At 42.7% G+C, this 17,153-nt stretch overlaps 1 protein-coding gene across 3 annotated transcripts in view; it reads left to right on the top strand.

Moving 5' to 3' along the window:
- Nucleotides 1-17,153, top strand: part of LOC132377949 (NCK-interacting protein with SH3 domain-like) — a 213,071-nt gene that overhangs the window by 157,180 nt on the left and 38,738 nt on the right. For all 3 annotated transcript variants that reach the window (XR_009506852.1, XM_059944474.1, XM_059944473.1), the window contains one exon: nt 10,014-10,142. Coding sequence is in view for 2 of the 3 variants with exons in the window: in XM_059944474.1 (XP_059800457.1) it covers nt 10,014-10,142 (129 nt within the window). In the remaining variant the exon portion in view is untranslated. The remainder of the gene's footprint in view (nt 1-10,013; nt 10,143-17,153) is intronic.

Raw genomic sequence — 17,153 nt, 5'->3', positions numbered from 1 at the left:
AACATTCCTTGTTACTTATTTTCTAAAGGATCACCCCTCAGTTTTGAGGCTGTGCCTTCTAGTTCTGGATACTGCACTAGAGGAAGCATCCTGTCCATATCCACCCTATCTAGCCATTTCAACATTTGATAGGTTTCATGAGATCCCCATGAATTCTTCTAAATTCTAGTGAGTACAGGCCCAAGGCTGCCAAACACTCCTCATATATTAACTCTTTCATTTCCCAAATCATCCTCATGAACCTCTTCTGGACTCTCTCCAATTACAGTAGATCTTTTCTGACATATGAGTCCCAAAACTGTTGACAATACTCGAAGTGCAGCTTGGCTAGACTCTTATAAAGTTTCAGCATTATCTCCTTACTTGAATATTCTATTCCCCTTAATATAAATGCTAACATTGAATTTGCCTCCTTGAGTACAGACTCAACCTGTAAATTAACCTTCTGGGAGTCTTACACATAGACTCTCAAGTCTGCACTTCTGATGTTGAATTTTCTCCCCATTTAAATAATAGTACACACCTAGCAGTTATAGGCCTGTAACTTTGATGTCAGTGGTGGGTAAATTAATGGTAAGTATTCTTAGAGATGGTATATATAATTATCTGGATAGACAGGGTCTGATTAGGAACAGTCAACATGGATTTGTGCATGGAAGGTCATGTTTGATAAATCATTGAATTTTTTGAAGAGGTTACTAGGAAAGTTGACAAGGGTAAAGCAGTGGATGTTGTCTATATAGACTTCAGTAAGGCCTTTGACAAGGTTCTGCACGGAAGGTTAGTTAGGAAGGTCCAGTCTTTAGGTGTTAATATAGAAGTAGTAAAATGGTTTCAACAGTGGCTGGATGGGAGATGCCAGAGAGTAGTGGTGGATAACTGCTTGTCAGGTTGGAGGCTGGTGACTAATGGTGTGCCTCAGGGATCTGTACTGGGTCCAATGTTGTTTGTCATTTACATTAATGATCTGGATGATGGGGTGGTAAATTGGATTTGTAAGTATGTAGATGATACTAAGATAGGTGGCATTGTGGATAATGAAGTAGGTTTTCAAAGCTTGCAGAGAGATTTAGGCCAGTTAGAAGAGTGGGCTGAAAGATTGCAGATGGGAGTTTAATGCTGATAAATGTGAGGTTTTTCCATGCTGTAATTGTTATATGGTTATATATTGATTCTTTTACCAAAATTCATTATCGTACATTTCCCAACAATATATTTCATCTGCTACTTTTTTGCCCATTCTTCCAATTTGTCTGAGTCCTGCTGCAATTGCATTGCTTCCTCAGCACTACCAACCCTCCTCCTATTTTTGTATCATCCACAAACTTTGCCACAAAGCCATTCCATTAATTCCATTCTAAATCAATTCCATTACCTAAATCATTGATTATCATTGTGAAAAGTAGTTGTTCCAATACTGACCCCTGAGGAACACCACTAGTTGTAGCCAACTAGCAAAAGCCTCCTTTATTTCAACTTGCTGCCTCCTGCCTGTCAGCCATTCCTTTATCCATGCCAGTATCTTTCCTGTAACGCCATGGGATTTTGCCTTCTTAAGCAGCCTCATGTGAGACACCTAATCACATGTCTTTTGAAAATCCAAGTAAATGACATCCACTGCCTTTCATTTGTCCAGCTTGCTTGTTACCTTCCCTGAAGAACTCTAACAGATTTTGTCAGGCTAGATTTCCCTTTACAAGTTACCATGCTGACTTTGACTTGTTTTATCATTAGTCTCCAGGTACCCTGAACCTCATCCTTGATAATAGACTCCAAAACTTTCCCAACCACTGATATTAGGCTAACAAGCCCATAATTCTCTTTTGTCTTTCTCCTTTCTTAAAGAGCGGAGTGACATTTGCAATTTTCCAGTCCTCAAGGAACATGCTAGAATCAAGTGACAAATGCATCTGTTATCTCTTCAGCAGCCTCTTTCAGGACTCTGGGATGTAGTCCATCTAGTGATTTTTTTCTACCTCAAGATCTTTCAGTTTGCCTAGCACTTTTTCTTTGTAATAGCAACAACACTCACTCCTGCTTCCTAACACCCAAGGACCTCTGGCACACTGATAAACTAATGCAAAGTAACATAGAAACCAAAAGTACAATGCAGGCCCTTTGGCCCACAATGCTAGCCCAAACATATACAAACGTTTGTACTTACTTTGGAAATTACCTAGGGTTACCCATAGCCCTCTATTTTTCTGAGCTCAATGTACCTATCCAGGAGCCTCTTGAAAGACCCTATTGTATCCACCTCTAAATGACTCACATTCCATTTTATCCTTGCCTCTTTTTGGTATAGCTGAGATTATCACCTCCTTCCAGCTGAGTGGCATTTGCGCCTTTCTTAGAGCCCAGTTCAATTTGGGGAGTAAAACAGGAATTAACTCATTTCTAAATTCTTTATACCTCTCTGCCGAATATCTATCTGATCCTGGTGACTTGCTTAATTTAAGCCTACTAATTGCAGTTTTTAGTTCAGCTTCAGTTATGTCAGCAGTCATCGTTCTATTTTGTTCTTTGCTTAAAGTGGGTAACTCTAAAGAATTCAGGAAGGTGTCAATCTGGGTTATGCTTCCCCCTGCAACTTTGGAATATAGAGTTTTATAAAATGTTTCAAACGCTTCTTGAATTTCACTTAGCTTATTTTTTATCACTTTTGTTCTTGGATCCCTAATTCTATGAATTGTATTTTCTGCTATCTTTTTTTTCAGTTTCCATGGCAGTATTTTCATAGATTTAGATCCACTTTCATAGTGTCTCTGTTTCAGAAATTAAATTTTTTCTAATTTCTTGTGTAGCCAAACTATTAATTTCATTTCCTCTAGTGTATCCTGTGCCAAACTCAATTTGTGTTTTTTTTCTAGTTCCTTCAGTTTATTTTGTAATTCCTCTCATGTTTTATTCCTCTTAAGACAGCCTTCACAGTATCCCATAGAATGGGAGGTGAAACCTCTCTATTATCATTGAATTCTAAGTAAAGACCAATTTCCTTTTTAATTTGTCACCTTGCATTTCTTCACCTCCATTATGACCTCACCAGCATCGTTTTCCAATGCTCCAATTTCAACTCTCACCTCTCTTTTACTCTTCATATAACTGAAAATTATTTTGGTATCCTGCTTTATACTATTGGTTTCTTTGCCCTTATATTGCATCTTTTCCCATATTGCTTTTTTTAAATGCCCTTTCCTTGGCTTTTATGCAGTTCGTAACTCCCTTGTTATCCATGGTTTGTCATTTGAAAACTACTACTTCTGTGTGACATACCTATCCTGTGAACTATTCCCAGGAACATTATCCACCTCTATTCTGCCATCATCCCCACCAGCATCCTCTTCCAATGCACCTGGGAAAGCTACTCTCTCAACCTCTGCAATTCCCTTTATTCCATTGCAAAACTGATACATGTGCCTGGTGCTTCTCCCTCTCAAATTGCAATATGAATTGAATCATATTATGATCACTGTCTCCTCAGGGTTCCTTTAGGTTAAGCTCTCTAATAAGATCTGGGTTGTTGCACAACACCCAATCTAAGATGGCCATTCCCTAGTAGGCTCAAGTACAAGCTGCTCTAAAAAAACATTTTGTAGGTATTCAACAAATTCCATCTCTTGCATATACCAACCTGATTTTTCTGATCCCCTTGCATATTGAAGTCCCATATTACAATTGTGTCATTGCCCTTATTACATGTGTTGGCACGTGGTCAAGTGGTTAAGGCGTTCGTCTAGTTATCTGAAGGTCGCTAGTTCGAGCCTTGGCTGAGGCTGCGTGTGTGTCCTTGAGCAAGGCACTTAACCACACATTGCTCTGCGACGACACCGGTGCCAAGCTCTATGGGTCCTAACACCCTTTGCTTGGACAACATTGGTGGCGTGGAGAGGGGAGACTTGCAGCTTGGGCAACTGCCGGTCATCCATAAAAAAAACCTTGCCCAAGCTTGTGCCCTGGAAATTTTCCAAGGTGCAAATCCATGGTGTATCGAGACTAACAGAGGCCTACACACCCTACGTGCCTTTTCCAGCTCCCTTTGAAATCTCAACCCCACATCCTGGCTACTACTTGGAGGCCAAGATATGATTCCCACATTAGTTTTTTTTATCCTTGCAGTTTCTTAATTCAACAGTCTCTTACACTGCATCTCTTGAGAAGTCAGCTCTGTTCTGTGGGCCAGCAGTGTGTTCTACAGAGAATTCTATTTGTTTGCAAGCTGTCCTTTTAAGTTCAGATTGATTATTGTTTGCTATTTACATTCAGAAGTTTATGAGAAGAAACCGAACAAAGAATATGTGGTTGGAAGTTTAACTTACTCAGACACAACTTTGTTTTCTACAAGTATTAGCTGTTTTGTCTGAGCGCTAAGCTTGGCGAAAAAGATAACGAAAAGATGCCCTGGACAGTGAATATCCATCATATGTGGAACTGGCTGATTGCCCTTTATACTCACTTGTTTATCCAGGCACACTGCTGACAAATAACCAGCTCTTTAAGGCGCTTTACATAGGATCAAGTAACTGAGCCATGTTGTAGTGTGTTTATTTTTAAAATTCAGTTTGAAGCTGTCATTTTGCTTTCATCGCTCAGTTCAGGAGGCCTGACTGTATCCAGGGTTGCTAAGGAGCTGTGTTTATTTGCCACTCATACTTTTGCCCCAGACTATAGGTACATTTAAACTCGGATGGTAGTTTGCCTCCCAGGTGCCAGGGTCCGGGATGTTTCAGATCACGTCCAAGATATCCTGCAGTAGGAGGGAGAACAGCCAGAGGTCTTGGTACATATTGATACCAATGACATAGGTAGGAAAAGGGAAGAGATCCTGAAAGAAGACTACAGGGAGTTAGGATGGAAGTTGAGAAGCAGGACCGCAAAGGTAGTAATCTGGGGATTATTGCCTGTGCCACATGACAGTGAGTATAGGAATAGAATGAGGTGGCAGATTAATGCATGGCTAAGGGATTGGAGCAGTGGGCAGGGATTCAGATTTCTGGATCATTGGGACATCTTTTGGGGCAGGTATGACCTGTACAAAAAGGACGGGTTGCAGTTGAATCCCAGGGGGACCAATATCCTTGTGAGGAGGTTTGCTAAGGCTACTGGGGAGAGTTTAAATTAGAATTGTTGGGGGGTGGGAACTGAAATGAAGAGACTGGGGAAGAGGCGGTTGGCTCACAAATAGAGAAAGCTTGTAGACAGTGTGTGAGGGAGGATAAGCAGGTGATAGAGATGGGATGCGCTCAGATAGATGGTTTGAGATATGTCTATTTTAATGCAAGGAGTATTGTGAACAAAGTGGATAAGCTTAGAGCGTAGATCAGTACTTGGAGCTATGATGTGGTGGTCATTACAGAGACTTGGATGGCTCAGGAATGAATAATTACCTCAAGTGCCAAGTTTTAGATGTTTCAGAAAGGACAGGGAGAGAGGCAAAAGAGGTGGGGGCTTGGCACTGTTGATCAGAGACGGTGTCACGGCTGCAGAAAAGATGGACGTCATGGAGGCATTGTCTACGGAGTCTCTGTGGGTGGAAGTTAGGAACAGGAAGGAGTCAAGAACTTTACTGGGTGTATTTTATAGGCTGACCAATAGTAACAGGAGCAGATAGGGAAACAGATACTGGAAAGGTGTAATAATAGAGTTGTCATGATGGGAGATTTTAATTTCCCAAATATCAACTGGCATCTCCTTAGAGCAAAGGGGTTTAGATGGGGTGGAGTTTGATAGGTGTGCTCAGGAAGGTTTCTTGACACAATATGTAGATAAGCCTACAAGAGGAGAGATGATATAGTATTGGGAAATGAACCTGGTCAGGTGTCAGATCTCACAGTGGGAGAACATTTTGGAGATAGTGATCATAATTCTATCTCATTTATAATAGCATTGGAGAAAGATAAGAATAGACAAGTTAGAAAAGTGTTTAATTGGAGTAAGGGGAATTATGAGGCTATCAGGCAGGAAATTGGGAACAGATGTTCTCGGAAAAGTACGAAAGTAATATGGCAAATGTTCAGGTCATATTTGTGTGGAGTTCTGCATAGGTACATTCCAATAAGACAGGGAAATTATGGTAGGTTACAGGAACCGTGGTGTACAAAGGCTGTAATAAATCTAGTCAAGAAGAAAAAAAAAGCTTACAAAAGTTCAGAGCGTTGTATTGTTATAGATCTAGAAGATTATAAGGCAACAGAAAGGAGCTTAAAAAGGAAATTAGAAGAGGAAATTAGAAAAGGATCTTGGTGATTGTAGTGCTGACTTGCAGCAGACTGAAAAGCTTAAGCATGTAGATATTAAGAAAGAGGATGTGCTGGAGCTTTTGGAAAGCATCAATTTGGATAAGTCGCCAGGACCGGATGAGATGTACCCCAGGCTACTGTGGGAGGCGAGGGAGGAGATTGCTGAGCCTCTGTCGATGATTCATCAATGGGGACAGGAGAGGTTCCAGAGGAGTGGAGGGTTGCGGATGTTGTTCCTTTATTCAAGAAAGGGAGTAGAGATAGCCCAGGAAATTATAGACCAGTGAGTCTTACTTCAATAGCTGGTAAGTTGATGGAGAAGATCCTGGGAGGTAGGATTTATGAACATTTGGAGAGGTATAATATGATTAGGAATAGTCAACATGGCATTTTGAGGGCAGGTTGTGCCTTACAAGCCTGTTCGAATTTTTTGAGGATGTGACTAAACACACTGATGAAGGAAGTGCAGTAGATGCAGTGTATATGGATTTCCACAAGGCATTTAATAAGGCTTATTGAGAAAGCAAGGAGGCATGGGATCCAAGGGGACATTGCTTTGTGGATCCAGAACTGGCTTGCCCATAGAAGGTTGCAGACAGGTCATATTTTGCATGGAGGTCGGTGACCAGTGGAGTGCCTCAGGGGTCTGTTCTGGGATCCTTACTCTTTGTGATTTTTATAAATGATCTGGATGAGGAAGTGGAGGGATGGGTTAGTAAGTTTGCTAATGACACAAAGGTTGGAGGTATTGTGGCTAGTGTGGATAGCTGTCAGAGGTTACAGCGGGACATTGATAGGATGCAAAACTGGGCTGAGAAGTGGCAGATGGAGTTCAACCCAGATAACCATATAACAATTACAGCACGGAAACAGGCCATCTCGGCCCTTCTAGTCCGTGCCGAACGCTTACTCTCACCTAGTCCCACCTACCTGTACTCAGCCCATAACCCTTCATTCCTTTCCTGTCCATATTCCTATCCAATTTTTTTTTTAAATGACAAAATCGAACCTGCCTCTACCACTTCTACTGGAAGCTCATTCCACACAGCCACCACTCTCTGAGTAAAGAAATTCCCCCTTGTGTTACCCCTAAACTTTTGCCCCTTAACTCACAACTCATGTCCTCTTGTTTGAATCTCCCCTACTCTCGATGGAAAAAGCCTATCCACGTCAAATCTATCTATCCCCTTCATAATTTTAAATACCTCTATCAAGTCTCCCCTCAACCTTCTATGCTCCAAAGAATAAAGACCTAACTTGTTCAAACTTTCTCTGTAACTTGGGTACTGAAACCCAGGTAATGTTCTAGTAAATCTCTCTCTAAGTGTGAAGTGCTTCATTTTGGTAGATCAAATAGGATGGCAGAATATAGTATTAATGGTAAGACTCTTAGCAGTATGGAGGATCAGAGGGACCTTGGGGTCCAAGTCCATAGGACGCTCAAAGCAGCTGTGCATGTTGACGCTGTGTTTAAGAAGGCATATGGTTTATTGGCCTTCATCAATCGTGGAATTGAATTTAGGAGCCAAGAGGTAATGTTGCAGCTATATTGGACCCTGGTCAGTTCCCACTTGGAGTACTGTGCTCAGTTCTGGTTGCCTCACTGCAGGAAGGATGTGGAAAGCATAGAAAGGGTGCAGAGGAGATTTACAAAGATGTTGCCTGGATTGGGGAGCATATCTTATGAAAACACGTTGAGTGAACTCCTTGAAAAGATGGAGGATAAGAGGTGTATAAGATGATGAGAGGCATTGATCGTGTGGATAGTCAGAGGCTTTTTCCCAGGGCTGAAATGGTTGCCACAAGAGGACACAGGTTTAAGGTACTGGGGAGTAGGTATAGAGGAGATGTCAGGGGTAAGTTTTTTACTCAGAGAGTGGTGAGTGCGTGGAATGAGCTGCCGCCAACGGTGGTGGAGGCGGTTACGATAGGGTATTTTAAGAGACTTTTAGATAGGTACATGGAGCTTAGAACTATAGAGGGCTATGGGGATGTCTAGTAATTTCTAAGGTAGGGACATGTTCAGCACATCTTTGTGGGCTGAAGGGCCTGTACGGTGCTGTAGGTTTTCTATGTTTCTATGTTTATGTCAGTAAAATGTATACAATATACATTCTGAATTTCCTTTTTTTAGCAAATATCCACAAAAACAGAGGGGTGTCCCAAAGAATGAATGACAGTTAAACGTTAGAACCCCGAAGCCTGCCCCATCTCCCTCCTCCCACACACAAGCAGCAGCAAGGCAATGAACCACCCCCCCCCATCACCTCCACCGAGCACTCAAGCATGGAGCGAAGGATGAGTAAAGAAACAGACTTGCATTACCCCAAAGACTACTCATTCACCCAGTTATTTGACTTGCTACAGGCTCACTCTCTCCCTAGTAAGGGAAAAAGAGATGTCCCTGTTTCACAGCGAGAGAGGAGACATAACCAACAACTCACTGATTAATGATGTTAAAAGCCTGTTGTGTCGCTTTTTTCAGCCCAGGGTTCAGGTCTCTGGACACACAGCCCATAGCAGCAAATCTGCTGCTCCTGATGTTCTGTGTTCTCCAGCGATTCCTCAGTCAGGGGCACTGGCCTAGAATCAGCCCGCCTTCAGAGCCACGAAAATCTGGCACCCTGAAGGTGCACTAGTCTTCCAAACCGTGTCCTTGGTATATCAAAAATCAGCCTGTCATGAGGCCCCTTGAGCGGGTCGAATTCCAATAAAGAATGTAAGTCAGAGTGTAACTCCAGGTCAGGGTTTTCAAAATGATGTGTCAACAGCTGATGTAGCTTTCAAGGTACAGCTACTGCAGGTTGCATATTACCCACTGGAATTGGTTAAATTGTTACTGTTCACCTTGTGTGTCCACAGCCAGCTTGGCATCATTATATCAATGCTACTGAGTTTGACAGTTTGAATGTGTTGCATTAGCTGCAGCCAGTCAGGGTTCACTCCACCCAAAACGCAACTTCTCCGTGGAGTACTGAAGAAAGGTTAGCAGTGACACTGAACCAAAAGATTGTGTGATTAAATTGAACAACAACGTATAGGCAGAATAGTTCACTTCCTATGTATTAAGATGTCTTTAAAATTAATTGTAAATGGTAAATTATTAAATATTAGGTCCAGAGTAATTCTGAAGAAACTAAGGGTGGAATCAATATTACCCAGAACAAGCAGGACAGGTCATCTTCCAGTTTGTGACTGAGAAGGACTCAATTCAATCCCCTTGCAGCAGTCTCTTGTGTTGGTGGCTAATCCTTGATAAAGTCACAGCCACAGATTATACTCTGCTTTATGGTGATGATGGAAACAAAGTCAATAGTCATCCTGTTTATATTCTCCCTCCTAAAGATTAGTGATCTTGGGATGAAAGGACTCTTCAAAGGCAAGGCACAGAATCATCACATCTGGGAGGAATATAACGCAGAATAAGCCCCATTTAGCCCACCCCTATTGTAACTGAAGGAAAACTATGCAACTTAATATTACTTTTCATACCTTGGTAGTCAGCCCATTAGGTTTTCAAACAATCTAAGTAATTAATGCATAACATCAATCAGTCTAATAAGTCATCACAATCTAAGTAATTAATGCATAACATCAATCAGTCTAATAAGTCATCACCACTACAGTTTCCAAGTGCATCTTTTCCATGTTTCAGTGCCCAGTATCATACTCCATTCATGGCAAACCTCGTGTCTTCTAATAACCTCCTGTTGATATATTTACATTGTTTTGTAATACAAACCTAAATAAAATTCTAACCTCCCACCTTATTTACAGAACATCTGAATTCAGATTTCATTCAGTTTCTCCTGGATGTGATTGAGGACGGACTACTCTCTGATTCCACTGAACAGCTTCCAGACTTGTTCACAAATGTACTGCTTTCTTTCAATCTCCACATGCTTGGTAAGTCTTTTTCAGATTACTCATTGGTAATCATTTGTTCATTTATTCTGCAGTAGTTATCACTAACAAGCCAAAGGATACTGACCTTGCCTAATATTTTGTAGAAGAGGCCCTCCTCCACTACACCAGCTTCCCCACTCTGTGATGGTAAATGCACATTATTGTAGCCACTTGGGCACTCCTGAGAGAGCTGCGAGCCTTAAACCCAGAAATAAGAAGCAGCATGGTATGTCCAAGTCAAAATGGTGTATGACATGGAGGGAAACTTACAGCTAGTGATGTTCACATGCAAAATTTGGATTCAGACAAGAATGCTGGAGTGGCAAACTGTCTGACACTGAAAGAGTGCGCCACATAGCATTTCTCACACTCCTCACAAATCAGCGCCATGGTTCCCACACTCCCTCTCACACACGGGATCTCAAGCTCCACTCTCCCTCTCCCACACTTTAATACACCAGGGCCCCAGCTCACACACACTGGAACCCAGTTCTCACACCACAACCAGAGGCCAATACATGTCCAACACACCATGAACCCAATTACCAAGCTTCCTCTCTCACACCAAGATCCCAGTTCCACACACTCTCTCACACATGACCATAGTTCTCACACTTCTCCCACACCAGCATCCAGTTCCCACTCTCTCTAACATAATGGGATGCCGGTTTGCATAATCCCTTTTACACACCAGTCTGCAAATCCCACGCTTCTCTCACACACTATGAAGCCACTTCCCACGCACTCTCTCACACACACACACACACACACACACACACACACACACACACACACACACACACACACACACACACACACACACACACACACAAGGACTCCATATCCTTCACTCCCTATAACACACTAGGACCCCAGTTCTCTCACTCTCTTTAACACCAGTCACCAGTTCCCACACACCCATGCACACACTAGGCCTCTAGTTTCCACATTCAATCTCACAAACCAGTCACCAATTCCCACACTTCATCTAACAAGCTGGGACTCCTTTTCCCACATTTCCTGTCATACACTGGGACCCCTTTGTCTCACACAGAGAGAACCCAGTTACCACATTCCCTCCAACACACTGATATCCAAACTCTTGCCAGACCAAAATGGTGCCATGTGTGGCAGCTGTGTTGCAAACTCCATACCAACTCTACAGTGTACTGCTAATTTCTGCAATTTCCTTCATATTTCCTTTTCAAGAAGCTGATAGTCACATCAGATATGATCGACTGACTCTTCTGAACATTGAGAAGATGGCATTTACCCACAGCGTGCTGCCTTTTCTACATTGGGAACCCCTGTTTACATAATCCATGGCAGGCTCATTTGTTACACCGCTGCTACCTCGGAAGTGGCACCAGAGGCGAGGGAGAAGGGCCAGTATCCTGATGAGGTTGAGACAGCATTCAAATCAACCATCACTCCCTAGCATACTCCTGGCTAATGTTCAGTCCCTGGACAACAAGCTGTGTGAACTGAGAGTCAGAATCTCCAATCAATGGGAAACGAAGGAATGTAACATTTTGTGTTTCGTGGAGACCTGGTTGACCGAGGAGATACCGGATCACAACATCGAGCCCTTTGGGTTCTCCCTATTCTGGGTGGACAGGTCTGAAAACCTCTGTGGGAGAAGTAAAGGAGGTGGGGTATGCTTCACTGTCAATAATGCTTGGTGCAATTCCCGGAATGTGCATGCCCTCAAATTCTTTTGTTCTCCAGATCAGAAGTATACGGTGCTGCTGTGTGGACCTTTCTGGCTGCCTAGAGAGTTCACGGCTGTTATTATCACAGCTATGTGTGTAAATTCTGCCACAGGTTGATACTGACCTGGCTCTGAAGAAACTGTACGAGACCATCAGCACCTTGGAGACTGTACACAGAGAGGTTGCTTTCATCATTGCCTGTGACTTTAATCGAGCATCATCGACTAAAATGTCTCTGAAGTTTTATCAGCACATCCAGGTGAGCACAAGGGGAGAAAGCACCACTGATCACTGCTACTCTCCCTTCTGCAATGCTTACAAAGTGCTCCTCCATCTGCCGCCTGGGGAACTCTGATCACTCCTCCATCCTGCTTCTGCCCATGTACAGGCAGAAGCTGAAACAAGAGGCAGCCATAGTTAAAACTGTACACTATTGGTCTGACTAATCAGTTTCCATGCTACAAGACTGCTTTGATGACATCAGCAGGAATATCTTTCATAATGAGGACATCTCCGAGTTCACGGAAGGGGTCACAAGCTTCATCCGGAAGTGCATTGAGGATGTTGTCCCCCAAAAATCGGTCAGTGTGTATCCAAACCAGAAACGCTGATCAACAGTTTCGTGTGTGCAGCAGTTACCGCGCGACGCAGAGCTTATGTTGCTGGTAACCACAGAAACTCAAGAAATGCAGCTACGATCTGTGCAAAGTCATCAAGGCAGCAAAACAACAATACAGAGGCAAGATCCAGACACAGCTCTCCACCAACAACACATGCAATTCATGGCAAGGTCTACACACCATCACAGACTTCAAAACTAAACGCAGTGGAGTTTCCAGCATTTAGATGAGCTAAATCTTTTTGAACTTAGTTCGATGTTGCCAACACCGAGCCCTCGAGGAGAGCCGCCAAAGCGCCCTGCACCTGGGTCATCCCTGAGGCTGAAGCACACAGGTGTTTCCAATGAAACACCTGCATACAGCAAGACTGCAGGACCAGATGGCATTTCAGGGCGGGTACTCAGGATATGCGCGGCACAACTGGCAGATGTGCCTCCCTCTCCCAGTGTGGTGTGCCCTCCTACTTTAAAACATCCACGATTGTCCCTGTATCTAAAAAGACCAAGGTAACATGTCTAAACAACTGGCATCTTGTGACACTCACTGCCATAATAAGCAAATGCTTTGAGAGGCTAGACAAGGATGACACCTGCTGTGTGCTACCACCCACACTGGACCCCCTACAATCCGTTTACCGCCACAGCCGATCGACAGTTGACGCAATAACCACAGCTCTACACACTGTCCTTCTAAACCTGGAGAAGAGGGATGCTTATGTGAGAATGCTGTTCTTGGACTAAGTTCAGCATTCAACACCATAATTCCCTTCAGGCTTGACAAGAAACTCAGAGACCTTGGCCTTCATACTACCTTGACCAGCTGGATCCTGGACTTCCTGTCAGGTCACTGCCAGTTGTTAAGAATGGGCTCCCTCTCCTCTGCCTCTCTGACCCTCAACACAGGTGCCCCTCAGGGCTGTGTCCTAAGCCCCCTCCTTTACTCTCTGTATACCCATGTTGGTGTTTGCACCCACAGCTCCAATCTGCTAATTAACTTTGATGATACTACACTGTTTGGACTTACCTCAAATTGGACTTACAGTGTAGCCTACAGAGAAGAAATCACCCTGACACAATGGTGTCAAGAAAACAACCTCACCCTCAATGTCGCTAAAGCAGAAGAGCTGGTTGTGGACTAGAGCAGGTATAGAGACAGGCTATTGGCATCAATGGATCTGGGGTTGAGAGGGTGAACAGCTTTAAGTTTCTCGCTATATACATCACCGAAGACCTCACGTAGTTTGTACATACCGGTTGTGTGGTGAGAAAAGCACAACAGCGCCTCTTTCACCTCAGATGGTTTAAGAAGTTTGGTACGGGCCCCCAAATCCTAAGAACTTTTTACAGGGGCACAATTGAGAGCATCCTGACTGGCTGCATCACTACCTAGTGTGGGATCTGCACTTCCACAATTACAGGATTCTGCAGAGATTGTGGACAGTCCAGCACATCTGTAAATGTGAACTTCCCACTATATATTACAGTGGCAAGTGTGTAAAAAGGGCCTGAAGGATCATTAGGACCTGAGTCACCCCAACCACAAACTGTTCCAGCTGCTACCGTTCGGGAAACGATACCACAGCATTAAAGTTAGGACCAACAGGCTCCGGAACAGCTTCCACGAGGCCATCAGACTGATTAATTCACACTGACACAACTTTCTAAGCTATATAGATTGTTCTGTTAGAAACATAGAAAACTTACAGCACACTACAGGCCCTTCAGCCCACAATGCTGTGCCGAACACTTCTTAATTGTTTTGTGTGCATAGAAAGGTAAAATATATACTGTATACTGAGACAAATGTTTGACTAACTGATGCTAAATAATACCAGATGTATCTGTTCCGACTTATGTACAAATCCGACTTAAAGACGGACTTTGGAATGGAACTCATTCGTAACCCGGGGACTGCCTGTACTTTTCTGACTGTCTCCTCTCCCTGGAGTCCACAGCTTTGGATCTTCAAACTTGATTGAATTCAACTGCTTGATTCTTTCTTCAGCAAACCCACAGTTTCAGTTCTGGCTTTACTTGCTTTTTCATTGTCTTGTGATTATTTACTAATTAAATGTGGAAATAAAATTATAAAATGCACACTTGCCACTAGTTAATATCAAATTCCTATTCAGTTCAGTGTGGTATAATTTTCATTTTGAATATAACAATGATGGGCAGCAATGAGCTACACAACTACCAGGTGATGCTGCTTTGTATCCTACTCATCCAGAGGGATGAGACATCACTTTTCCCTAGCTGGGATTTCACCTAGGCAGAATAAGCTTTTAAAATATGCATTACACGTGATGTAATTAGTTATCCATTGTTCTGTGTGTATTTAGTATGTTTCACACAATTTCATTTGAGAGCAGTACTATATTTGTGTGGAGTTTTCACCTTCTCCCTGTGACACATGGATTTCCTCTGAGTGCACTGGTTCTTTCGACATCCCAATCATGTTGGTATCTTGGTGTGTAGGAAAGTAGCAGAATGTGGGAAGAATCAATGGAAATGTGAGAAGAATAACATAGGATACGAGCAGTTAGGTAGTTTGTGGTCAGTGTAAATTTGATGGGCCACAGGGCCTCTGTCCATGCTTATCAAACAAAGATGCAGAAAGTGGAAACTTCAGAAGTCAAATTATGTTCACAATACACAGGGGACAATTTCAACACACAGCCTGAAAGTCAGAATGAATAATATTAAGACCTATAAGAAAGGATGGAGTCACTGAGATATGCAACAGGAATCAAGCCCACTATGTTGACCATCAAGCACCATAGCAATCTCAGCCACCTTTCCATCAACTCCCCCCCAGTTTCTACCCCTCCCCTACACACAAGAAACAATTTACAGTTGTCAATTAACCTAACACCATGTTCATCTTTGGGATGTGGGAGGAAATGTGATCACCTGGAGAAAACTGACATTTTCTCAGGAAGAGTATTCAAGCTCCACATAAAGAGAAACCAGAGAATATAGGGACAATGGCTGTATGAGTTCAACCATTGTGCTACTTCTTTGACTGATCTCACAAAAATTATGTAGGATACTGTAAACAAACTATAACCCATTGCCACCTCTACTTTACTTTTCAAGCGATGGGCATGCATATTCTGTGTCCTCATGAAAATACAAATGCACACAGCCAGTTTTGCATAGTTTCTGCATTGCAGAAGGTTCATTCTTCATGTAAAATTCAAAATTCAAATTGCCAACTCAGAATTTTATTGGTATTGCAAAAAGACTGAGTGAGCCAGGGTTCCCCAGTGGAAATGGTCCTTTTAAAAAAATGAGAAGGACAACAATGGAACGATGTGGTGGAATGATTTGCTGATGGAACTATGTTGAAGCTGGAGAGAACTGTAAAACATGATTTGCAGATTGCTGAGGCTTGTGGAAGACAAGGATACAACATGACCTCTCGGTGAAGCAGCAATGTTATTGCCTTCTTCCATTCCAGCATACTACTTCCATTGTTCACAAAGTGCTCTCCTTTGCATCAGAGAAGTTAAATGAAGATTGGACCAGCACTTTGTGAACCACTAATGATTAACAACTTGGTGTCCCTTGTTGTTTGCCAAATTAATTCTCTTCCCACTCAGTGAGGTCCACTGTAAGCTTCAAAAACAGTACCTCACTTGCCTGGACGTGTTGTAGCCTATCTGATGTTAAATTGTATGACTTCAGACAACATACATTCCCTTCTGTAAGAGAATACAGACAGACAGACATACTTTATTGATCCCAAGGGAAATAGACTACATCTGTTGTCAGTCATCCATTAATGTATTTGATATATAATTCTCTCTTCATTAATATATTTGATCCTGCTAGGCTTGTAACTTTTAAGTTGCTTTGTTAGTATTCTCACTAACTGTCCTCATTAAACCACCTATAGGATGAACAATAGAACTTCACCCCACAGCAGCCCTGACTACTCTACCACCAGTATTTATTTTGTCCTATTCATTTGTCCCCATGCTCTCTGCTACTTAAAACAAACATATTGATTTCTCCTTCCTGTGCAAAAAAACTCACCTCCTTCCCTTCTTTCCCCTCTTCCCTTATTCATCACTCTGACCTTTTACCTCTTCTCCTGAGTACCCTCCTCCTTCCCTTTCTCCTGTGGTCTTCTCTCCTCTCCTATCAGATTCCTTCTCCAGCCCTTGACCTTTCCCACCCACCTGGCTTCCCACATCACCTTCTAGCTAGTCTCCTATCCCTCGCCCCACCTTTTTATTCTAGTGTCTTCACCCTTCTGTCTCAGTACTAAAGAAGGGTCTTGGCTTGAAACATCAACTGTTTATGTATTTCCATAGATGCTGCCTGACCTGCTGAGTTCTTCCAGCATTTTGTGTGTGTGACAGTGCCAGGGACCGAGGTTTAGCTCCTGATTTTGGTGCTGTCTTGATGCAGTTTGCACATTAAATCTATGACCACATGGGTTCCTCCCATATCCTAAAGATGTACAGGTGGTTAATTGTCCTAGTGTGCATATGGGCAGTAGAATTTGGGAGATGTGAATGGGAGTTTCAGTGAAAAATTGGGGTGAATGGGATTGAATTACTCTGAACCAGCACAGACACAGAATAATCACCAGGAAATTGCACGATATGAGAATTCAAAACAATGATTAGTTTGTGACACTGAAGAACTGTGGTCTGTGTTGCCAATAAG

The sequence above is a fragment of the Hypanus sabinus genome, chromosome 19, assembly GCF_030144855.1.
Source record: "Hypanus sabinus isolate sHypSab1 chromosome 19, sHypSab1.hap1, whole genome shotgun sequence".
NCBI lineage: Eukaryota > Metazoa > Chordata > Chondrichthyes > Myliobatiformes > Dasyatidae > Hypanus > Hypanus sabinus.
This window is presented reverse-complemented; position numbering and strand designations above follow the sequence as displayed.